Here is a 24,756-nt window from a genome sequence, read left to right as displayed (position 1 = left end):
TCCCCTCACATCCTTCCCCCATCATACTCCTTCCCTTACCCTCTCCCTGCCCCTCCATTTATTTAGGATAGAATCCACCCACACCTGGGGTCTGAGGATACTGGTATTCAAGTCCTGAGGCAAACCACACATAAGCCCTACTTTGACCCCAGACTCTGGATTCTTTGTTGGCCTTTGCAGGATCCTCCCCTGTGCTCTAACCCCCAGACTCTCCTTTTCTTGAGTCTCCCCATACCTGTTTGTCCATTAGCTATTCCTCCCCCACGCACCAGGCCCTCCCATCCTGTCCCCCAGCTTCTCAACTCACTCCCATGGGCTCTAGTCCTTTCAACAAAAGGACCCACTCTTCTCTCCAGGACTGACCACCTGAGATGGCTTGGGCCCTTTCTGAATCTAACTGATCCAACTCTTCCAGGACTCTTATCACTGGCCCAGCCCCTCCCATAGTACACCAGCTACTCTCCCTCCTGAAGCATCACCTCCTCAACCCTGCCGTGGGACCTCCAGGATCTGGCTGAGGTCCCGTATGCTGGCTGCATTCCTTCCTAAACAGGTGATGTGTGACCACTCAACAAAGTGCTGGGCTCACATGTGATTTTTAATGTTAATTATTTTAGTGATCATCTAGTGAAATCGCATGGTGGTTTTTGTTTCCTCAAGGAGATGGGATGTTGAGCTTGTTTCTACTTCCTCACTGGCCATTTGATCGTCTCTTGTTAAGTGCTTATTTAAGTCCCCTCACCCTTTAAAACAGATTTATTACTGACTTGGGGGATTCTGTTTTTTTTTTTTTTTTAATATTTTATTTATTCATGAGAGACACACAGAAAGAGGCAGAGACACAGTTAGAGGGAGAAGCAGGCTCCATGCAAGGAGCCCGACATGGGACTCGATCGATCCTTGGTCTCCAGGATCACACCTTGGGCTAAACACAGCGCTAAACCACTGAGCCACCCGGGCTGCCCTCTGTTTGTTTTCTATGTGAGTCCTTTATCAGGTGTGTGGAGGGTAACTATTACTCTTCCCTGTCTACTTCCTACTTCTTTCAGTATTTATGGAATCACTTGATGAACAGAACTTTGGACTTTTAATCAAGTCCAACATACAAACTTTTTATTTGCTGTTTAGCTCTTCTATGTCCTAAGAAACTGCCCACCCACCTGAGGCTGTGACAGTAATCTCCTATATTTTCTTCAAGTTTGACCATCTTTTCTAAACTCTTTGTAACCACAGGGGGTGTTCCTGTAGGAACTCATGGAGAACAAGGCTAATAGTAATGATGGTAAGAACAACAACAGCTAGTATTTATTGAACTTACACAATGTTCCAGATACACCTTCAGAGAGTTTACATGTACCAAACTCAGCACAACAGCAGTATTAGGTAGGTGTGATTGTCCCCATTTCACACATAACACATAGGGGTAACAAGTCATTTTCCCAGTGTGTCACAGGAGTAAAGAGGTGGGATGGTGATGGTAACAGGGAGGGTGTGTACCACAGCAGGAGGCTTTCCCACATACGTTGCATTAACAGAGTTATTCCTTAGAACAAATCTGAAGTGAGACAAAGCTCAAATGGTGCGGAGGCTTCTATGCACTCATTAAGCCAATTCAGGAAAAAATTCTACACTGTGTGTGTGATCACTAAGAAAAAGTGATTTCTCTATTCTCTAAATTTGCCTCGAGCATGACTATTCTGAGATGCTATAAGCAGAAGAGTGACCAGTGAAAGCTTTCTTGTGTTAAACTGTATCATGGATTTTCCTTGTGCTGTGGCAGGAATGAATGTTGTATAGAAGCTTCTGCACCTTCTTTTTGTTCAAAAGGTTTTTCAGCAGTGTGAACTCTCTGATGTTCTCTAAGATGGTTCACATGATTACATGCCTTCCCACATTCCTTACACTCGAAGGATTTCTCACCAGTGTGAATTTTTTGATGTTGTGTAAGTTGATGGCCATGACTAAAGGCCTTCCCACACTCTTTACATTCATAGGGTTTCTCCCCTGTATGAATCCTCTCATGTTTAACGAGGCTTGACCCATAGATGAAGGCCTTCCCACACTCCTTACATTTGTAAGGCGTTTCACCCGTGTGGATTCTCTCATGCTGGGTGAGGTGGTAGCCACAATTAAAGGCCTTCCCACATTCTGTGCACTTATATGGCTTCTCACCAGTATGAATTCTCTCATGTTTAACAAGGCTCGAACCCCAGCGAAAGGCCTTCCCACACTCCTTACATTCATGAGGTTTCTCACCAGTGTGGATTTTCTGATGCTGAGTGAGATAATTGACTCGAGTAAAGGCCTTCCCACATTCCTGGCATTCATAGGGCTTCTCACCAGTATGAATTCTCTTATGCTGAACAAGGCTCGAGCCACAGATAAAGGCCTTCCCACAGTCCTTACATTCGTAGGGTTTCTCACCACTATGAATTCTCTTGTGCTGAATTAGTTTATATACACGGCTAAAGGTCTTGCCACAGTCTTTGCATTCATAGTCTTTCTCCCCAGTGTGAAATCTCTGATGCTGAGTGAGCTCGTCACCACGTCTAAAGGCCTTCCCGCAGTCCTTACATTCATAGGGTTTCTCACCCGTATGGATTCTCTTATGAATGACGAGGCTTGAACCCCATCGAAAGGCCTTCCCACAGTCCTTACATTCATAGGGTTTCTCACCAGTGTGGATTTTCTGATGCTGAGTGAGTTGATTACCCCAACGAAAGGCTTTTTTACACTCCTTACATTCGTAGGGTTTCTCACCCGTGTGAATTTTCTGATGCTGAGTGAGTTGATAGCCACGACTAAAGGCCTTCCCACATTCCTTACATTCATAGGAATTCTCCCTAGTATGAAGTCTCTGATGTGGTCTAACAGAGGTATTTTCTCTACAAGTGGGCGTTTTTTCATAGTTGATTATCATTTGATTGAAACAGCTCTCTCGAGGGCCCTGTGGTCCTTCAAACTCACCTTCACACATCCAGTCAAGGCCAAGGGATTTACTTTTTCCATTTGAGTTCCATTTGGATAAATTTATTTCATAAATGCCCTTTTCTGTAGGTAAACTCTTGGTCCCATAGGGTGACTCCAAATCTGGAAAAAAAATAACATTTTGTTTTCCTTTTAAGGAAAATTAAACCACAAAGCTAACCACAAACCAGAAACTTCTCTGATGGAAATAAAACTTCTCCAGGAGAATAAACATGAATCACTTAGGGCTCTCATTAAAAGTATGGTCCACTTCTGGCACCACAATACTTAATGAGGAAACACTGGGGATGTTCTTGCTAAAGTTAGATAAGAAGGAACTGCCTATTAGCCCCACCATTTCCTATCAGCTGACACAATTAAGCAGAAAGAAATCGGAGGGGCAAAGCTCATAAATAAAGATGAAAAAAAGAGTACAGTTTGCAGATGATGTGATGACATACCTGGAAAACCCAGGAATATCAAATATAGAACTAATGTGAAAGACAAGAATATATAGTTGGTTAGCTGGGTATAAAAATAACATTCTGAAATAATGTCAATCATATAATGAAAAGTGATTCTGGATAAAAAGACCCACCATCAAAGGAAATAAAAAGGACAATGTGAAGGATTAACTGTAACATACATGGTAAATGCCTGTAAGGGAATATTTAGGTGGGATCTGACCATCAATGGGGATGCTAACACCAAGAGGCTGCAAAACCCAGACTATGCTTAAATTCATGAGTTCATAATGATGCTAGAAAGTGTTAAACGATCAGCTGTGGAGCATGCTAGCCAACTAGCCCTTGATTATAAGAATAATTTTTCCTTTAAAAACCTTTTTATCCACTATGAAAAATTACTACATAACCAACTAGCAGATGGAGCAGAGTTTCTCTGTAATGAATTAGTACAGTAACAAAAAAGCAATGATAGATCACCATAGTGAATATCCACTGAAGTGGATCTATGCACTGAGTGTCAGTGAGTGCTAACAGCACAAAAAGAGCCATAATGGGATAAAGTCTTAGGATGTTAGAACGTTGACAGCACCCGGGAAGAAGTATTAGCAAATATTAGATAAAAGGAAAAGAAAAGTACTCAAAGCTAGGATATCAACCAACTTGCAGGAGCTACAAAGAGCATGGGATCACATCTACATCCCTGCTACTCAAGGCGTGGTCCATGGACCAGGAGCATCAGCAACATGTGAAGCAGGAGCAAAAACAGAAGAAAACCGGTAGGAGGGGAATGGGGCGAAGATCAAGTTCATGGTGGTGACTTCTTCCCCAGAGGCCATGGACCTTTGTTAGGGAGCTTTCCAAACACCTCAGGTGCACCTGCTCCCTGCCTTGCCTGGCTGCTTGCTTCAGTGATGGCTTGTTCCAGCCAGGCTGGCTGTCACTCTCCTCTGCACCTGTCCTTCCTCTCAGCCATCAAGGCTCTTTCCCTTCCTCCCCAAAGTAGCAAATCACTTCTGACTTAGAAATGAGAGGTCCTGGGATCAGCGGTTTAGTGCCTGCCTTCGGCCCAGGGCGTGATCCTGGAGTCCCAGGATTGAGTCCCACACTGGGCTTCCTGCATGGAGCCTGCTTCTCCCTCTGCCCGTGTCTCTGCCTTTCTTTCTCTGTGTCTCTCATGAATAAATAAAATCTTTTTTTTTTTTAATTTTTATTTATTTATGATAGTCACACAGAGAGAGAGAGAGAGAGGCAGAGACACAGGCAGAGGGAGAGGCAGGCTCCATGCACTGGGAGCCCGACGTGGGATTTGATCTCGGGTCTCCAGGATCGTGCCCTGGGCCAAAGGCAGGCGCTAAACCGCTGCGCCACCCAGGGATCCCGAATAAATAAAATCTTAAAAAAAAAAAAAAAAAAAAAAAAAAGAAAAGAAATGAGAGGTCCTGCTTTCAGAAAGAAAAAAAAAAGCCACATGATGTAGAACTTAAGAAAAAATAATTACATGCTCAAAAATTCCTTGATGGAAACTTAGTCAAATTTATTACAGGCTGAAAGTCAAAAGGATAAAATTTCAGAAAAGAAAAAGGATTAAGTAACAGGCAACAAGACAGGAAGGTTCTTATTTTAAACTTCTGAGCACCTTATCCGTAGAGGCAAGTACAAGAGGGTAGTGACAGTGTGGATTCTTGCTTCTGCCTCCCCTGTCCAACCAAGTCACTCTGTGCCTGAGTATACTCACCCACAAATTAGACACAGCAATTGTGCCTACCTCATAAATGTGTGGAAAGGTGAAGTGTATTTACACATAGCCAATGCTGGTATAGGGTGAGCACAACACTAGCCTTTACTGTTATGACTGTTATTTCTCTAACAGAAGAATAAGACATAGCCTGAGACATTTAAAAGAGATTGTCATCTAAAGTGTAACTCAGAATTCAGGAATTAAAACTTTCAACCTCACTTCAGGTACAATGAGCAACAAATGTATAATGCTTGTTTGGTTTTATGTGACTGCTGTTCTACATCAAACACGTGGCTGGTTTATTAGAGGAAGAAAAAATTCGACTTGTTCCCTAGAAGTCAGTCCTGGCATTCCTGGTAGAGGGTGCTGACATTCCCGGGGACAGGCAACTCACCCAGGGAGACCAGGTTACTGTAGTTCTCCAACATCACGTCCCAGTACAGGTCCCTCTGCCTGGAGTCCAGGCATGCCCACTCCTCTTGAGAGAAGTCAATGGCTACGTCTGAGAATGTCACCAAACCCTGAGAACACAAACCCATACATCCTTGAGGAGATGGACAGCACAGAAAGGGCTCTGCTCTGGGTGGGACTGGACACAGGAACAGACTACAGGCCTGTGAGGTGGGTAGGGCACCGTGGGGACTGTGACTGAGCAGAGCTCCTAATGTTCTTAAAGAGTCTCGCTGCCGCAGAGAAACCCCACGTCCTGTGCAATGCTTGTTAATCCCAAGCCGTCAGGATGTTTGAAACAATCCTGGGGTTCCTCCTGTTCACAAGCACAGGGCCTGCCATGGGTCTGCCTCATAACAGCTCGGCAAAGTGGACACCTGTTGCACTCTCTCCATCAAGGCAAGGACAATGCCCAGGGTTTAGTTTCTGAAATGTGAAGTGAGATCTTTTATCTTTGAAACTAGGGTTTATGTGTCTGAATGTTCTCAAACCTCAAGTTCATCATTTTGCCTAGGTTTCAGGCAGTCTTCCTACATAATGACAAAAGCATCTTCTTATTCCATTGTAACAGTGACTTAAAGTTGTACACCCAAAGTATCCAAGGTTTTCCCCAATTCTGAGGATGTGTGATCACCTGGGACTTTTGTACACTGTGACCTTCTTCCCCATTACTACCCACCACCCCTGCCTTTTCTCTGCTCCTGATTTAGGATTTAGGTGTCTGACAATGTGGATGCACCAGGGAGGGATGGTGGGTCTGTTTGACAACAACATTCACCCTTTGAGTCCCCTGGTAGCATCATGGCCTCTCAGTCCTCAGGCTGTGACCACAGCCTTATCTATTCCCAAAGCCTCATGGAGCTCCAGCTCTAACCACCACTGACATGGAGACCAACCAACACGAACATTGCCTCCTCTGCCTGGAAAAAACAGTCATGGAGAATGGGGGGGGGAGGGTAGTTTTTGTGTGTAGTCAAATGGGATCACCATCTCCCACTTATTAAAAGAAAAATGTGACTCAAGGATTTCTCTCAAGTGGCTGTCCTCCCCACTGCTCCAGCATTACTCCTGATGGCAGGGTGTGTACACAGGAGACACTGAATCACTAGCTCAGTGAAGTGGGCATTAGGCACACAGGTGGGGATGGGGCTGCATGGCATCATTGTTTGCCAGAACAGGAAGAACTGGACAGTGGGTAATTACATGGGCCTCAGTTGGGCAGGAGGCTTCAGGGTAATTCATAAAAACAGCCACAGGACCTAAATATCATATTTTAAGGAAAGAGAAATACATACTTACGTGCGCCATAGTTTTAGAATCAAGAACTGATCAGTCCTCTTGAGGTTTCTTTTACCAAAGACACAAAATCCAGAGAAGCCAGAGATATATGAGAAAAAAAGAGGTATTACAATAAGTGCATCTTGGTCCCCAAATGATTTAATACAAGTTTCCTGCTCTTCCATTTTGTTTCCAATCCCCCACCCGTTGGCCGTTTCTTCCCCCCAATACACACACATCAATGTGATGCATCGGGGAGTATGAAGAGTCTGGACAAAAGGGAAGAGTTCTCCCTGAAGCCCTAAGAAACCCAGCTGCACACACAGAGGAGTTTTTGTTTTTGCCTTGAAATCAGACCTACTTTCAGCTGTTGTTTCTCAACACAACTTAAAAAAAAAAATTTTTTTAAAGTAGGTTCACCGCTGTGTGCACCAAAGGTGTAGCTGCCATCTGTCACATGATACTACCAGTACCACGGGACTATGATCCCTATGCTGTGCCTTTCCTCCCTTTGACTCCATAACTGGAAGCCTGAGCCTCCTGTTCCCCTTCACCTATTTTTCCCCCTCCCCTCTGGCAATTATGTTCATCTGTTCTCTGTATTTATGGGTTTGTTTCTGTTTTTGTTTGTTCATATGCTTTATTAGATTCCACTATCAGTGAAGTCCTATGGTATTTATCTTTCTCTTCTTTCATTTAGCATAATTCTCTAGGTGCATCCTTCCTGATGCAAATGATAAGATCTTTTTTTTTGTCCTCAACTTCCAAAGGGTAATTGACATCATACCTGGTAGGAATGTCTTTGTTTTGGGTGCAGCTAGCCATTCCCAACCAGTCTTAGGGTGGGAACTGGCTACACCAAGACCAATCAGGTGATTTGGGATAGGTGCTCTGGGTCATGGGGTATCAACTGACCTGGGTACTGAGATTAACATGTAGACAACAGGTCAGTCATGTCTGGATGATCAATCATTCAATCAGCTGTGCCTATGTGCTGAAGCCCCAGTGAAAACTCTGGGCCTCAAAACTTTGGTGAGCTTCCCTGTTTGGCGACAGTCTATGCATATTGTCCTATGTCAATGCTGATAGAGCATCCAGTCCTAACTTCAGGGAGAGAAGAACTGGAATCTCCACGTTGGGGATACTCCTAGACTTCAGCTTATGTGCTTGTTTCCCTGGTTGATGTTAATCTGCATCCTTTCCCTGTAATTACCTGGAACTGTGAGAAGAACAGCTCTTGGTGAGTTCTAGGAATCCTTCTAGCTTGAGGGTGGCTTTGGAAAAGTCCTGACCTTGGATGTGGTGTCAGAACTGAGGATAATCTCGTGTGCATACTGTGCCCCCAAACCTCCCAGTCTGGCTAACTCTGGGCAGGGACATTGTGATCTGGACCTGAGATGGGGTTCATTTAGGGTGCATGGTCTTACTCGGAGCAACATCCTGCTCCCTCCAACCATACCATCCAGGATGAAGAGGGGGTGTACCATGCAAACCTGAACCTCTCCTGGCTTGTAGGGTGAGGTTGGTCAAGCATGGCAGATGGACAGGGTGGAGAAGGAAAGGCCCAGGTAACATTCAGCACCCTACGTCCATAAAAGCTCACTGCAGCAATACATGCAGAGTACTGATGCAAAAGAGTAAATGATTGTGAAACATAAGTTGGAAGAATTCCTTACAAGACACGAATAACACTTCAGATACATGGTCAGCAAAGAAACCAGGATACAACAATACACTTGTAAAATTCTTTTTTTTTTTTTTTTTTTTTTTATGATAGAGAGAGAGAGAGAGAGAGGCAGAGACATAGGCAGAGGGAGAAGCAGGCTCCATGCACCGGGAGCCTGACGTGGGATTCGATCCCCGGTCTCCAGGATCGTGCCCTGGGCCAAAAGCAGGCACTAAACCGCTGCGCCACCCAGGGATCCCACACTTGTAAAATTCTATATATGAGCATGTGTATACACACACACACACACAATGCTTATATATATGATGCACAGAGAAGACACACACACACAACATCAATAGAAAAAAAAAGATATAAAATAGAAACAAAGAAACAGAAAGAAAAAGCCTGGCATGTTATAAATCCTTTGTGCAGCAAGAGTAAACAAAGCAGGTGTGAAACGGCAAGACTGGCCTTTGGCTGGATTTCCAGAAGGTCCAGGGGGTCCCCAGTGTTCCCTGGCAAGAGTGGCTCACTGCTTTGAAACAGTATCAATGATGTGGTTTATACTAAATCCTTACTTTCCTCTGGGAGCCTGGAATTTTGGTATATGGCAGAGAGAGGGTGCCTCTGTGACTGACCTGTGATAAAAACCCTGGCTTCCTTGGCTCAGATGGGCTTCCCTGGTGGAAAAAGCGTCATGTATGTTGCTATAACTCACTGATGAAGGAATCAAGCATGTCCTGTGTGACTGCACCGCGAGAGTGCTCTGGAAGTGTGTGCCTCATTTCCTCCCCATGTCGTCCATCCCATGCACCTGTCCCTCTGATTGTGCTGTGTATCATTTTGCTGTAATAAATCCTGGCCGTGAACAGGACTACTCGTCAAATCCTGAGTACACACAGAGAATCACAGAACCTTGCCTATGACACACTCTCTGACTTTGGTTTTCTTCAAGTATACCTCACTAGGGGTATAACAAAAGCCAGGCATTGGCTTGACATATATATGTATGTGTGTTTATTTCTTTCAAACTCATTAAATGATAGACTCTCAAAGAGAAACTTTAAAAGTCTTGAGATACCTTCGCATTATTTTATGTACAACTTTTCTTTCCTTTTGCTTCCTAATATACCTAAACCAACTCTCTGACTCCTACCTACATCCACATATGTGAGGACCAACTGGAAAAATGACTAAGATTCCAAGGGATGTCCTGTAGTACTGATGGCTGTCTTGGTGGGAGGATGAATGTGACTTCCGAGCTATCCTTCCAGCCATGGTGTCCTGTGGAATGCTAAACCACCTGACCCTGTTAGTCTTCATTTTGCATCAATATCATCAGAGAAAACACTTAAGATACAAAACTTAGGAAACAAATTCCATTTTACTCCACACAGAGCCCATGTGTTCACAATTATCTGGTCGTGACCTGACAACAGTGGCCCCCTTCTCAGCACCCCTCACGGCATATTACCAAAAGTCTCCACTGGCCTTGACCACAGGCTGCCTTGAGCTCCCACTCAGTTTCCCTTTCCAGCTGAGACATAAACAATGTACAGGTAACAATGTCCTTTTAATCGTTTGTTGTTCCCAATACTTGTATCATATTGTAGGTACTTAACAAAAGCACCGTATTGATGCAAAATTCCACTTTTTGGAACTTATCCCAAGGAAACAGGTACAGAAGTGCACAAATATATGAGAATGTTCAAGGGATTTTTAAAAATTGGTACAGTTAAAAAATAATTTTTGAGATAATAGTAAATTCACCTGCAGTTGTAAGAAAGAACACAGAGGGATCCCATGTACCCTTTACCCAGCTGACCCCAACGGTAACACATCACAAATCTATAGTACAATATAACCACCAGGACATTGATACTGATGTAATCCATTAAGTTTATTCAGATTTTTCAGAGAATCATTTTAAAAAATGAAAAGAAAGCATAGAAATACCTGTGGCAAAAAAAAAAAAAAAAAAAAAAGAAATACCTGTGGCAAAGATAAATAAATTATGGTCTGCTACAGTGGCATCTAATACACCTACTAACAATGATATTGATTTATACTATTTGAGAAAGAAGTTGATGCTGAATTACTAAGTGAAGAAGGTATTACTATACATTTAATAATGTAGGTGTAATTTGGGATGAGAGGTCTTGGTGAAAGCAAGAATAAGGCTCTGTGGTTTGACTTTCAGGATGTAAATCTGAACTCTGTTACTAACCTCACACTGTCTGTTCCCCACAGGTAAGATTGGAGTAGAAACAGTACCTGCCAGGTAAGACTGAATCAACTATTAGATAATTTGAATAAAACACAGTAATATTAAGTTATTTAAGACAAGTTAGCTGTTATGGTAGGAAACGATATAATGTGGGGGCACCTGGGTGGCTCAGTGGTTGAACATCTGCCTTCCACTTGGGTTATGATCCCAGGGTTTTGGGATCAAGTCCTGCACTGGGCTCCCTGCAGGGAGCCTGTGTCTCCCTCTGCCTAAGTCTCTGTCTCTCTCTCTGTGTCTCTCATGAATAAATAAAATCTTAAAAAACAAAAAAAAGAACACAACCACCCTTAATCTGTTTTTATAAAAAAAATTCAAGTCTGTTTTTCCTTTCTTATGCTAAAACATGTACTTCACACCTGCTATCTATATAATCCACACTAAAAACTTTCAGAGCCTCTTAAAAATGAAATTCTCTTAAATTAACATTAGCAAAAAAAAGAGTCTAAGACATGTAAGGAGGAAATGTTCCCTCTCCACCAGCAGAGAGGAACAGACGTGATTCTACATGGAAAATCCAGTCCAAAGAATGTACACTGACAGGTGCTTAGGTGGCTCAGCTGGTTACATGCCGGACTCTTGACTTTGGCTCAGGTCATGATCTCAGGGTTGCAAGACTGAACCCCATGTCAGGCTCCATACTGGGTGTAGAGTCTGTTTAAGATTCTGTCTCCCTCTTCCTCTGCCTCTCCTCCCTGCTTGCACACTCTGTCATAAATAAAATAAAATAATAAAATAAAATAAAAATAAAATAAAGTAAAATAAAACAAACGATGTCAAATTGAGAATACTAGCAAGTGGCCAGATCTTGTATTCCATATGATATGGAAGATTTCTGTGAACAGTTTAATTTTTTAAAAAAGATTTTATTTATTTATTCATGAGACACACAGAGAGAGAGGCAGAGTCACAGGCACAGGGAGAAGCAGGCTCCCTGTGGGGAGCCTAATGCAGGACTCAATCCCAGGACCCTGGAATCATGACCTGAGCTGAAGGCAGATGCTCAACCACTGAGCCACCCAGGTGCCCCAAAAACTTTCATTTTTTTAAAAAAGCAATCACTATACCCAATATGGGGTTCAAAGCCCTGACTCTGAGATCAAGAGTTGGCTCCACTGACTGAGCCAACCAGGTACCTCTGTAATGTGATTGTTTTAAACTACTGTTGTCTTACGTTTTTCTCGTGTATCTTATCTGCCCGAGGAAATGTTATAGTACAGCTCATATTTGTAGTAAGTCAGGGATTATTGCCATGTTCTGTGAAAGAAAAAAATCCTGGGAAGTCGGATTTTAAAAGTCTGTCTTTACTGATAATTTGTTCATGGGATTAGTTTCAAATGATGTCTTTCTAATCTTTTAAGGTGTAAATATGTGAGAGACTTTTTAAAAGTAAGATGAGGATCACTGGCACACATCTCTCTTCTCCACATGCAACAGGTATAATGTCACCCATAGCTGAGCTAGATTCCTCTATAAACTAAGATTTGAACAGTGTTTGGCTTAATTATGTGTCAATTAGCAGGATCCAATGCTCTGGAGTCAAAACCACATACATATGCATGGGGGTGGGTGCTGGAAACATACATACCAAAATATTGACAGCAATTATCTCTGGATGATACAGCTATGGGTAATTTCAAGTTTCTTCTTTATGGGCTCCTTAGGAAACTGAACCTTTTGTAGCAGGCCTGTATTAAATCCATGATAAGAAATATAATTTACGATAGTCTCAAATTTTAAAAAATTCAACAATGAACAATTCCACAGTTATGGAGGAGTGGGTATATTGCAGACAACAGGGGAACTGTGGATGGATAGGCCTGTGGCAGGCAGGATAACTGTCTCCCAAATGTGTCCATATCCTAACTCTGGAGCTTGTGAATATATTACATTACACGGAAAAGGAGAGGTAGGCTGCAGGTGGACTGGCGGTCGCTCGTCAGCTGACCTCAAGACAGGGAGGCAGCCTGCATTATGCCAGGTGGGCCAGTGTATTTTGCAGGGATCCTTATAAGCCAATGAGTAAGTGAGAAGAAAGATGTGACCACCAAGGCTCAGTGACTAGGCTCTAGTGTGACAGGGCTTCTGGAACATGCAGTTGTCACTTGGGGAGACATGGTCTTTGAAAAACAGGAGTAACATCACAGTAGAGAAAACTGACAAACTACCTCAGCCAGATGATCACACTCAGCAATCATAAATCATGCTGACCGTTTATGTTCTTGCCATGACATGATGAAAGTAGCACTCTTCCACCCCCCAAACCATAAACCCAGTCCAATCACAAGAAAAGCATCAGGTTCCAAGAGAGGGGCATCCTACCAAATACCTGTACCTCTTAAAACCGTCAAGGTCATCAGAAACAAGGCAAGTCTGAGAAACTGTCACAGCCAAGAGGAGCATAAGGACACATGACAATGAAATGTAATGTGATCTCCGGGATGGCATCCTGGAACACATGAAGAACGTTATGTAAAAACTATGGAAATCTGAATAAAGCATGGACTTCAGTTAACAATAGCGTATCAAAATCAGTTCACCAGTTGTAAATAATGTCCTGCACTAATGGTAAGTTGTTAACAATAGGTAAAAATAGGAGACATCCATACTAAGTGTAAGTTGTTAACAATATGGGACTGTGGGTGTGGGGTGTCTGTGACTTCTCCATACTAACTGCAATTTTTTCTACAAATCTAAAATCATTCTAAAAATGATCAAGATCTATTAAAGAAGAAGAATATGGAACCATATGTGGCCCACAAAGGACGAACTGTTCAGTACATGACCTTTTAGAGAGAAAGTTTGCCAAATCCTGCTCTAGTTCCAGAATTCACACTCAACATCAAACTATGTGGTTCATACAGATACAAGTGAAGCAGAATGAAGCTGTCAGACTTCCCACAAGACCCGGATAATACAACAGATTTCTATTTACTGATCACTGAAAAAACAAACAAACCAACCCTGCCTCTGACAAAGATCTTTGCTCAAACCCCCCCCCCCCGTTTCATTTATTTGTTAAAATGGCTCAGTTTCTTTGAATTTTATTTTTTAAATTTGAAGTAGGCTCCACGGCCAAGGTGGGGCTGAACTCACGATCCTGGGATCAAGAGTTGCTCACTCCGGAAGCACGTTTACTAAGAGTTGCACGCTCTGTGGACTGGGGCAGCCAGGCGCCCCCTCAAACCCCACTTTTAAAAGCTGCTCTTAAAAGCTGCTTACTTGGTCACTGACTGGCCAAAACAATCAGACCTTCTCTGTTCTCATTGCAATCTGCGAGTCAGGCCTGTGGGAAAGATTGAGGATTCCTGGCGTTTGATTCCACCTTAGAATGAGTATCCTCCTGACTAAATCGCAGGCTAAAATAAAGCACAACAAGAACCTCCCCACCGCATTCTTCTCTTCTGTGCTCTGTGCATACACTTGCACATCCCCATCACACTTCTCAGGAAAGAATTAGTCACTGTTTGGAAGAACGTTTCAGGCCAAGAAAAGCAAATATTCTGAAGTCCTAGAAACACATTTACTCAACAAAGAGGTAACTCATCTGAACCTTGACTTTAAGATGTGTCACAAGTTGTCTTCCTCCTCAGGATGCTGGTTCTGGAGGATGGCTGGCCTGGGGGAAAGAAAGAAGGACACTCTAGGGCCTTTCTGGAGCATAAGTTGGAGCAGAGAATACCCTCCAGGCCCACACACCTAACAAAAACTAATAGGAGGGCCGCCTGGTTAGCTCAGTCGGTCAAGCATCTGCCTTCAGCTCAGGTCATAATCCCAGGGTCCTGGGAGAGAGCCCCATACTCGGCTCCCTGCTCTTTGGGGAGCCTGCTTCTCCCTCTCCTGCCCCTCCCCCTTGCGCGCGCTTTCTGTATCAAATAAATAAAATCTTTTAAAAAGATAAGAAAAAAAACAGAAAACCAATCAGAAATAGGGGGGGGGGGCGACTGGGATCTGAGTATCTCAACGCTTCTAGAGGACTAGGCTGCAAGAAGTGGGGTCCTGAAATCAGCGCGGAAGAAGGGCGCTTCTGGTCCTGAACCGGTCACCTCGGGGTTATGACTGCGCCCCTCCTGCTGGCTAATTTCTCTGCGGGGTCGGGCCCTGCCCTGCCCTCCCTCCCGGCCACTGGCCCTGCGCTGGCCCGCGAGGCCGGAGAAAGCAGCCGCGACCTCAGACCGCAGGGTGCTCCCTGACCCGGTGCCCGCATCCCGCCCTCCGTCACCCCCGCGGCGGCGCAGGAGCCCCTCCCACCGCCGCGCAGTCTCCGCCGGCCGTGCCGCCCCGCCCCCACACACTCCCCGAAGTGCGTCACAGCCACCGAGCCGGGGCCTGCCCCCTCCCCGGGGCCCCCGGGCCCCGACACCCCCGCGTAGCCCCGTAGCCCCGCACTTCTCTCCGCGGCCGCGGGCCCGGGCTCCGCGTCGGGCCTCCTCGCGCGGAGCACCCTCCGGGCCGACCTCCACCGACCAGAGCGCGCGCGGATTCCCTCTCGGGAGGCCGGCCACTCACCGCTCGGGGCCCCACGACCCGCCGGACGTCGGGAGGCGGCACAAGGCACTAAATCAACTCGGGACCAGGGCCGCGGGATGCTGAGCCCAGACAACCCTCGGCGCAGTAAGCATCTCCCAGCAGGCGCCTCGCTGCGCTCCGACTCCGCGGAGGGGGCGGTGCACGGCGCCTCTGGGTAATGTAGTCCAGCAGCTCGGGAATACAAGGAGCTGGGCGCGCGGTGGTCCACTTTCCCAGCACACAACAGTACACGGTCTCCAAGGAGCTGTGCTCACAGACTCCTGGGAAATGTAGTTCAGAGGAAACACTCGCGCAGGGATGGGGGGGGGGGGGGGACCCGTTCCCAACATGCATTTGGGTCCCTTACATAAGGGTGGTAGTCATCTGTGATGTTACTCACTGCTAAGTGGTTGATTTTTGCGTGATTGCGACTTTTCCCTCGGATCATAATTTATTAAAAACAAAACAAGCCGTTTTTTTTTTTCTAATTCTGACATTCTTTGTACATCCATTAACTAGGCTATTTCTATAACTTAAGGCTTTCCCTTATAAAGTGGGGCTATGTTTCCACTCCAGGATTGATCTCTTGTAAAGGCAGCAGGTTTGTCTCTTTAACACTTTCTAGGGCAGTCCCGGTGGCCCAGCGGTTTAGCACCGCCTTCAGCCGGTAACGTGATCCTGGAGACCCAGTATCGAGTCCCACGTTGGGCTCCCTGCATAGAGCCTACTTCTCCCTCTGTGTCTCTGCCCCCCCCACCCCCGTGCCTCTCATAATAAATAAAATAAAATCTCTAAAGAAAAAAACACTTTCTAGAGTAATCAGGCGGGATCCCTGGGTGGCGCAGCGGTTTGGCGCCTGCCTTTGGCCCAGGGCGCGATCCTGGAGACCCGGATCGAATCCCACGTTGGGCTCCCGGTGCATGGAGCCTGCTTCTCCCTCTGCCTGTGTCTCTGCCTCTCTCTCTCTCTCTGTGTGACTATCATAAATAAATAAAAAATTAAAAAAAAAAAAATTTCAATGGTTTTTTTTTTTTTTTTTTTTTAAAATAGAGTAATCAGTCGTTCTAAAACTACCTTGAATGATGATCGGTTACTTTTGGCTTTTTCTTGTCGGCTCACTTTATTTTTCACTTCTTCTACCTCAGATGCAGAATCAACCACTTCTCCTGTTGTTTGGAAATGACATCGGAGAACACAAACTCCATACTCTTGGGCTGACACTGCTTTTAAGTATTTTGCCTGAACAGAAGTGGGAGAATTCTTATGTTCCTATTCAAATATTTTCATATCAAATTGAACCTATAGCATTGTTCTCTTAATTTGTTAAATCCCAAATGATGTAGGAAAAGACGTTAGGGTTTGAAGTCAATGGCCAAGAAAGAAATCTTGAGATGTCTTTGGTGCAAAAAGGTGGTTTTATTAAAGCACAGGGTCAGGACATGGGGACAGAAAGAGCAGCAGAGGGGTCATGAGGAGTGGCCCATTATATACTTTCAAGTTGGGATGGTTTAAGTTGCTAACGACTTTTCTTGAGGGGGCTAGCTATTGATGAGAAAAGGTAATTTATGGCTGTCCAATAAAACCTGAGTCATGAGATCCTTCAGATGTGTATTGGTGGGCCATATGCTTGGGGGATGCTTGCCAACATGTATCTTGGGGAGTAGAGATAAAGGAAGTCTCTAAAGGAATTTTTATATGTTAAAGTAGACTTACAGGATCCTGGAGGTTGGGCTAAGATTGCCTTTTGCCCTTAGCAAAGTATTAAGATCAAGGCAGCTGAGTTCTTAGGAGGAAGGTCACTCTGCCTGTTTCAAGGATTTGTCAAGGGGCTGCAGGTAGTAGGGAAAGTTAATAATTTTTCATCTGCCTTTGTTTCTCACATTACCAACTTTATAACATGATTATTTCCTGTTACCTACAATATAAAGGAAATACTTTTGAAGTAACAATGTTGATAGTTGTGGATAGTTACATCCATGATATAACTAAAGAAATCTGAATTGTTCTCTGTAATCCCTTTTGTCCTTAGAATGAGTAAAGTCAATGGGGTGCCTGGGTGGCTTAGTCAATTAAGTGGCTGACTTAGACTCATGTCATGATCCTGAGTCCTGGGACTGAGTTCTGTGTCAGGCTCTGCGCTCAGTGGGGAGTCTGTTTGTCACTCTACTTCTGCACACCCCCCCCCCATGCTCTCTAATAAATAAATATTAAAAAAAAAATCACGAAAGAATGGGTAAAGTCAAGATACTACACTGTTTCATCAGTAATGAACTATTTTAAAATGCTGTTGGAAGGGCAGGGTAGTTATTTGGAGATTCCTTCACTATCTCAAACTATGTATCAAAATAAAAGTACAAATGGATCAGATATATAAAGGTTAAAAAAAGTAATTCCTCAGAGAGTTAAAAATAGGACTACCCTACAAACCAGCAATTGCACTACTAGGTATTTATCCAAAAGATACGAAAATAGTGAGTTTTGAGGGACACGTGTACCCCAATGTTTATTTTTATTATTTTTAAAATATTTAATTTATTTATTATTCATGAGAGACACACACAGAGAGAGAAGGCAGAGACATAGGCAGATGGAGAAGCAGGCTCCATGCGGGGAGCCTGATGTGGGACTCGATCCCGGTACTCCAGAATCACACCCTGGGCCAAAGGCAGGTGTTCAACCACTGAACCACCCAGGCGTCCCGACCCCAATGGTTATAGCAGCAATGTTCACAATAGCCAAAATATGGAAAGAGTCCAGATGTCCATTGACAGAAGAATGGATAAAGATACACACACACACACAATGGAGTGTAACTCAGCCATCAAAAGGAATGAAATCTTGCCATTTACAATGATGTGGATGGAACCAGAGGGAATTATGCTAAGCCAAATAAGTCAGAGGAAGTCAAATACCTTATGATTGCACTCGTATATGGAATTTAAGAAACAAAACATGAACATAGCAGAGGGAAGGAAAAATAAAATATGACAAAAACAGAAAGAAAGGCAAACCATAACTCTAGGAAACAAACAGCATTGCTGGAGGAGAGGTGTATGGGGGATAGGATAACTGGGTGATAGGCATTAAGGAGGGCACTTGATGGAATGAGCACTAGATGTTATATGCAACTGATGAATCATTAAATTCTGCCCCTGAGACTAATAATACACTATATGTTAACTAAATTAAATTTAAATAATTAAAGAAAAATAAGTTATAAACAGGATAAAAATATGTCCATAATATGAAAATAAGGAGATCATTTCTTTTTAAATTTTTTTTAAATTTTTTTTTTAATTTATTTATGATAATCACACACAGAGAGAGAGAGAGGCAGAGACACAGGCAGGGGGAGAAGCAGGCTCCATGCACCGGGAGCCCGATGTGGGACTCGATCCCGGGTCTCCAGGATCGCGCCCTCGGCCAAAGACAGGCGCTAAACCGCTGCGCCACCCAGGGATCCCAAGGAGATCATTTCTAACTACAATTCAAAATCCAGACATTGTAAGAGACAAATCATAGTTAAAGTGTTGAAAACAAAAGACAAAAAAATCCCGAAGCAGTGAGAGAAGACTCATCACACTGAAGGGACTAGTCCCACACAATGGGACTATGACTGGCACTTCATCAGTAATAGTAAACAAATGAAGATAGTGGAATAAAATATTCAAAGTGCTGAAAATTTTTTTAAAAAGTCAAACAGGAATGGTATATCCAGTAGAACTATCAGTAAAAAATTAGGGCAAAATGAAGACATCCCCAAGTGAACAATATGCAAAGAACTTTTATAACTCATAAAGAAATCAACTCAATTAAAAAAGAAATGGGAAAAAGACTTGAATAGACACATCACCAAAGATACATGAATGGCTCATAAGCAAATAAGAATACGCTCACTGGCATTAGGAAAATGAAAATCAAAACTATAATGCAGTATTACATCTGTTACAATGACTACAATACAAAAGAGTGAAAACGTTGTGTAGGTGTGGAGAAACTGTGGAGGCCTAATGCATTTCTGCTCAGAATGTAAAATAGTTAAGCACCTTCTATTTTTAAAAACATCCATATTTATGGGGACCCTTGGGTGGCTCAGTGGTTGAACGTCTGCCTTTGGCTTAGGTCCTGGGATGGAGTCCCGCATCAGGCCCCCTGCAGGGAGCCTGCTTCTCCCTCTGCCTAGGTCTCTGCCTCTCTGTGTTTCTCGTGAATAAATAAATAAAATCTCTTTTAAAAATCTGTATTTTTAAGGGAAGTGTCTGTATTACTTTCCAGATTATGTTGCAAATCCTGACTAAAACATAATCTGAAGAACCAATTTCAACATACAGATTAAAAGGCATTGGAGAAAAAAAAAGAAAAAAAAAGAAAAGGCATTGGAGGTCTCTGAATCTAGTAAGATTTTATTTATTTTAAGCCAGATATAGTTCCAATGTGATATAAACTCCTTTAAGGAAGAAAAATTAATTTGCTCACATTATATTAGGCTATTAAAAAAAAACAACAAAATGAGGGACACCTAGGTGGCTCAGTCTGTTAAGCCTCCAGCTCTTTGTGTAAGTTCAAGTCATGACCTCAGGTTTCTGGGATACAGCAGGGAGTCGGCTTCCTCTCTTTCCCTCTGCACCCACACCTGGGCATTTGTTCTTTCTTTAAAATAAATCTTTTTTTTAAAAAAAGGAACAAAATGGAAAAAGAAAATTCTAACTTGAATCTCCTTTAAATGCATAAGATATAAATATGACTTTAGTCACTTAAATTTAACCACTTAGCAATTAATATTAGCCAAATTCACTTTATTCCATTAATGAAAAAAGGATTCCATATTCGAACACTAATTAAGGTGATACAACAAAATAACAGATTTAAACAAAACATATTTGAGCACTGTAGGTCATTCAGTAAGATATTTGATAGTTAAATCACGCCAAATACAACATTTAAAAAATTTATTTTTATTTTTATTTATTTATGATAGTCACACACAGAGAGAGAGAGAGAGGCAGAGACATAGGCAGAGGGAGAAGCAGGCTCCATGCACCGGGAGCCCGATGTGGGATTCAATCCCGGGTCTCCAGGATCGCGCCCTGGGCCACAGGCAGGCGCTAAACCACTGTGCCACCCAGGGATCCCTAAAAAATTTATTTTTCAGCAAGAAACTTTCAACAAACATAATAAGCAGTCAGCACTGGGCGCATTTTCATGAAAGTGAGGCTGAGATTAGAGGCCCAGTCAGGGCTCTCCCCACTCCCCACTGCACAGGATGCCTGAGCCAGGACTGAGGAAACGAAGAAAGGTGGAAACAAGACAAGGAAGGCAGGTTAGAACTGTTATTTTTCACGGACGATGTGATTTCATATGTGAAACAGCAGAGGATCTATTCTGACTGTTAGACTAATAAAAGAATTGAGAATATCAGGGAGGAAAACTTTCCTCTGTCTTGTGATCCTTCTAGCTGGACTTAGATTCAAATTGACATGAGACAGATTAACAGGACTTGTCTGGGGAATCCACACAGACATGAAAGTCCAAAGACAACAAAGCACCATGAAGCTTACATGAGCTAGCTAAGGAAGGGAGTAGGGGAGAAAACTCACTGGCAAGGTGAAAGGAGCAGTTTGGAGAAATAGATTGTTCTATTATGCAGATGAGGGGCCTCCGTTAATAACTGGTCTTCCTGTTGCTGGCTCTCCTTTCCAATGTATATTGAGGCAGTTATGGGGGAGGCAGAGTGCCGTTCCCACAGCTGCTGGGTTTTTATTACTTTTAGCTCGAAACAATCTTTATGCCAAAGTGGCACATTTTGGGGCAGCCTGCCCTGGGCCCCTACAAGAACACAGAGCAAATCTCGAACATAGAGACATCAGTCTTTCTTCTTTACTAGCAGTAATTAAAAAATAATACAAACAAAAAAAATCAAACAGCTTGCATTCCCATCAGCAAATATACTGTGACCCCTTCTTACGAGGCGTTTCTAGATTTGTGCGAGAAAGCCATTAGGTTTTTTTTTTTTTTTTTTAAAGATTTATTTATTTAAAGAGAAAGAGCATGTGAGTGTGGGGAGGAGCAGAGAGAGGAGAAAATCCCAAGCAGACTCTGCATTGAGTGCAGAGTGCAGAGCTGGAGGTAGGGCTTGATCTCATGACCCAGAGATCACAACCTGAGCATAAACCAAGAGTCTAGATGCTCAACCAATGGAGCCACACAGGAGCCTCAAGAAGCCATAAAATTTTATGGGGGACATAATAAAGGTACGATTAAAAACTGAAAAACGTATTTAACAGAAAATAAGGGAAGAAAAAGGCTGTTGAGGACTTTCGGCTCAGGGTGTAATCCCGGGGTCCTGGAATCGACTCCAGCATCAGGCTCCCCACAGGGCGCCTGCTTCTTCCTCTGCCTATATCTCTGCCTCTCTCTGTCTCTCTCATGAATAAATAATTTTTTTAAAAGGCTGCTGGATATTAGGTGATCTGGTTAAATTAATTTTTGATGGTTAATATAAAAGATAGATCATCAACATCCTTACTTTCAGGAGTTGAATTGTGCCCTCTTCCAAAGAAGATGTGGTTAAGTCCTAACCTCCTATACCCCAGTGTGATCTTACTGAAGTAGGATCATTACTGATATAATTCGTTAAGATAAGGTTATCCTGGGGTAGAGAAGGCCTCTAATTCAATATGACAGGTGTCCCTGTATAAAGAACTCCATACAAAGAGACATGCGTCTTGTGAAGAGGAAAGATTGGAATGATGCACCACAACCCAGGGAAGTCAAACACTGCTCACAGACACCAGAAACTAGAAGCAAGGAAGGATTCTTCCCTCCAGGTTTCAGAGGGCCCATGGCCCTGCCGACACCCTCCACACTCAGGACTTGGGAGTTGATACGTTTCTGTTGTTTTAATGCCACCCTATTTGTTGTATTTTGTCATAGCAGCCCTAGGGCTCCAATATGCTTAGCAAATACACAATAAAATATTTTAGGAGTGCCTGGCTGGCTCAGTCGGTTAAGTCTGACTTTAGCTCAGGTCCCGATCCAGGAGTCTCTGGATAGTGCCTGGGGTGGGGTTTCCTGCTTGGTGGGAAGTCTGCTTCTCCCTTTGCTCCTCATTCTGCTTGTGTTCTCTGTCTCTCTCAAATAAATAAATAAAATCTTTTAAAAAATACTGTAAAATTATTTAGCATATACTAAAGAATATCTTCAATATGTAATTATTAAAAGATCACCGAGATCTTATCTGTACAATACAATTCAAAGGAAAAACACTGGGGATTAAAGAAAAAAAAACCCAACAAATTTGGAATCAAATTTAAATGAAATCTGAAGATACAGGGATGGGGAAAATCCTTTCCAGTGGGGCACACACCACTGGAAGAGGACTTCCGCTACCTCCATTTGGACCCCAAACTTCCTGGTTGGGTTCTTTCCAGCTGGACTCTCGGCTCAGGTGAAGATCTGACGGGCAAAGCATCCCCTGAGGGGAACTGAAACCCCCCTGGGCCAGCAAGTCCCCCATGACTGACTCACACACACCATCGCTTTGGCTTCCACCGCCTACCTGCACAGCTCACCCACCCACCTGGCCGCCACATTCTCCTCATAAGCCTGGGAGGATTTCTGGCACTTTGGAGGCAGCCTTTGCTGTCTTCAAGGGTCGGCCTCCCGGAAGCTGGTGTCTTTGGGACCCCGTTGTCCCGGCCACACCACGACTAGTTCGGTCACGGAATGAGCCTCGGGCCTGCAAAAAAACAGACGCCGGCCGACGGAAGAGCAGCCGCGCTCAAGTCTGAACCGGAAGGACAAAGTGTCCCTCAGCCGTGAGACCGCCCTTCTCCGGATCCGCTTCCGGGGTCGGTCGGAAATTGCGTAACGGCCATGCTGGGCGGGGCCTGGGGCGGGGCCTGGGGCGGGGCCTGGGGCGGGGCCTGGGGCGGGGCCTGGGGCGGGGCCTGGGGCGGGGCCTGGGGCGGGGCCTGGGGCGGGGCCTGGGGCGGGGCCTGGGGCGGGGCCTGGGGCGGGGCATCGGCCTACTGTGTGCCCAGCTCTCTGGGCGTTTCTGAATCTGCCGAGCAGAACTTACTCTTCGGGTTTGGATCCGCCTGTGTTTCTCTGCCTCCTGCCTGTTCTACGTAAATGTTTTCAACAATTTAGGGTAAAAGCTTAGTGCTGTGGACACTTAGGCTGGAAGCTGAGATGATTTCCTCCAAAGTCGGAAAGGTTTGAGTCGGAAGCTGCTGTTACTAGCGGGTGGAGACGAGAGAGGGCGCTGGCACCTCGTCGGGGACCGGTGTAGACGAGGGCTCCAGCTGGGATAATCTGCAGCCCAGATAAGGAGAAAGGCTTATTTAGGTGATGGAGGACTGGAACTGTCAGTCCAGGGGACCTGAGCTGGTAGGGGGCATGGAGACCGTGCCCTGCAGAATGTACAGCTTTATACCGACTCCCGCCGGAACATGACTTCTCTCCTGTCCCCCACCACCTGCAGGGGCGGATGAGCAACCAGGGGGTTCAGGTCCAGTGGCGTCAAGGGACAAGAACCTGGGGGGGGGGGAGTTGGAGAGGAATCTGATAATTTAGGTCACCAATCTATTGCTTGAAAACAACAATTAGGGGCTCCCGGGTGGCTCAGTGGGTTGAGAGTGGGATTTGCGATTTCTGCTCATGGGTCCTGGGATTGAGCTATCTTAGGGGCAAGTGAGGCTAGCTCATACCCTCACTGCTGTAGCAGAATGTTTGGGCATCTCTGGGAGGGCACCTAAGAAAGAAAAGGAGAAACCCACATATTGACCTCCATGGAGGAGCCTGCTGTCTGTGAATCACTCTTGTAGCAGAGGATGTTGTGCTGGATAGAATAGGGGCCGTAGCAAAGTCAAGCAATCTCTTGCAAATTACTAGCCTTACTATAAAATAATATTGATTGCCTCCCACAACAACAAATTAATTCTGAATGTGTTTCTATGATCTAAGTTTTAAAGAACAATAACTGCATTTATAGAAGAAAACAACATTTCTATGCTTTTAGAATAGAAAAGATTTCTGCAAAATTCCAAATACTTAATATGCCAAAGGAAATGACAGATAATGTTAAAATTAAGAGTTGATCTTAATCAAATGACCAGAGAGAATGAGCCCACAAAGAAAGGATTTGTACCCAGCATACACAAACAAGAAAAGGACAACATAAAAAGACAAAAACAAAACAAAAAAAACCAAAAATAGAAAAATTAAGGAAAAGAAATCACCAAAAAAAGGATATGTCAAGTCTACTACACACATGAAAAGATGTTCAAGTTTCTTTTTTTAAAGATTTATTTATTCATGAAAGACACAGGCTGAGAGAGAGAGAGAGACAGGCAGAGACACAGGCAGAGGGAGAAGCAGGCTCCCCTTAGGG

General features: G+C 44.0%; 1 protein-coding gene across 12 annotated transcripts; it reads right to left on the bottom strand.

The window, feature by feature from the left end:
• Positions 1 to 1,277: 1,277 nt before the first annotated feature.
• On the bottom strand, positions 1,278 to 23,150 carry ZNF331 (zinc finger protein 331). 12 transcript variants are annotated; one of them, XM_025985349.2, is made up of 7 exons: positions 15,363 to 15,639; positions 14,407 to 14,472; positions 13,189 to 13,302; positions 12,442 to 12,541; positions 6,922 to 6,969; positions 5,567 to 5,693; positions 1,278 to 3,090 (listed from the first exon to the last, which is right to left on the bottom strand). In XM_025985349.2, exons 5-7 carry the CDS (start codon positions 6,928 to 6,930, stop codon positions 1,754 to 1,756), a joined length of 1,473 nt encoding a protein of 490 aa, XP_025841134.1. In that variant the 5' UTR covers positions 6,931 to 6,969; positions 12,442 to 12,541; positions 13,189 to 13,302; positions 14,407 to 14,472; positions 15,363 to 15,639; the 3' UTR covers positions 1,278 to 1,753. The 12 variants fall into 12 exon arrangements, with proteins under 12 accessions (XP_025841134.1, XP_072614504.1, XP_025841136.1 ...); XM_072758403.1 differs by having other exon boundaries at positions 6,922 to 11,561; positions 15,363 to 15,570; XM_025985351.2 differs by having other exon boundaries at positions 13,183 to 13,302; positions 15,363 to 15,515.
• Between the last annotated feature and the right edge of the window lie 1,606 nt (positions 23,151 to 24,756).

This window comes from Vulpes vulpes, chromosome 1 (genome assembly GCF_048418805.1).
Source record: "Vulpes vulpes isolate BD-2025 chromosome 1, VulVul3, whole genome shotgun sequence".
NCBI lineage: Eukaryota > Metazoa > Chordata > Mammalia > Carnivora > Canidae > Vulpes > Vulpes vulpes.
This window is presented reverse-complemented; position numbering and strand designations above follow the sequence as displayed.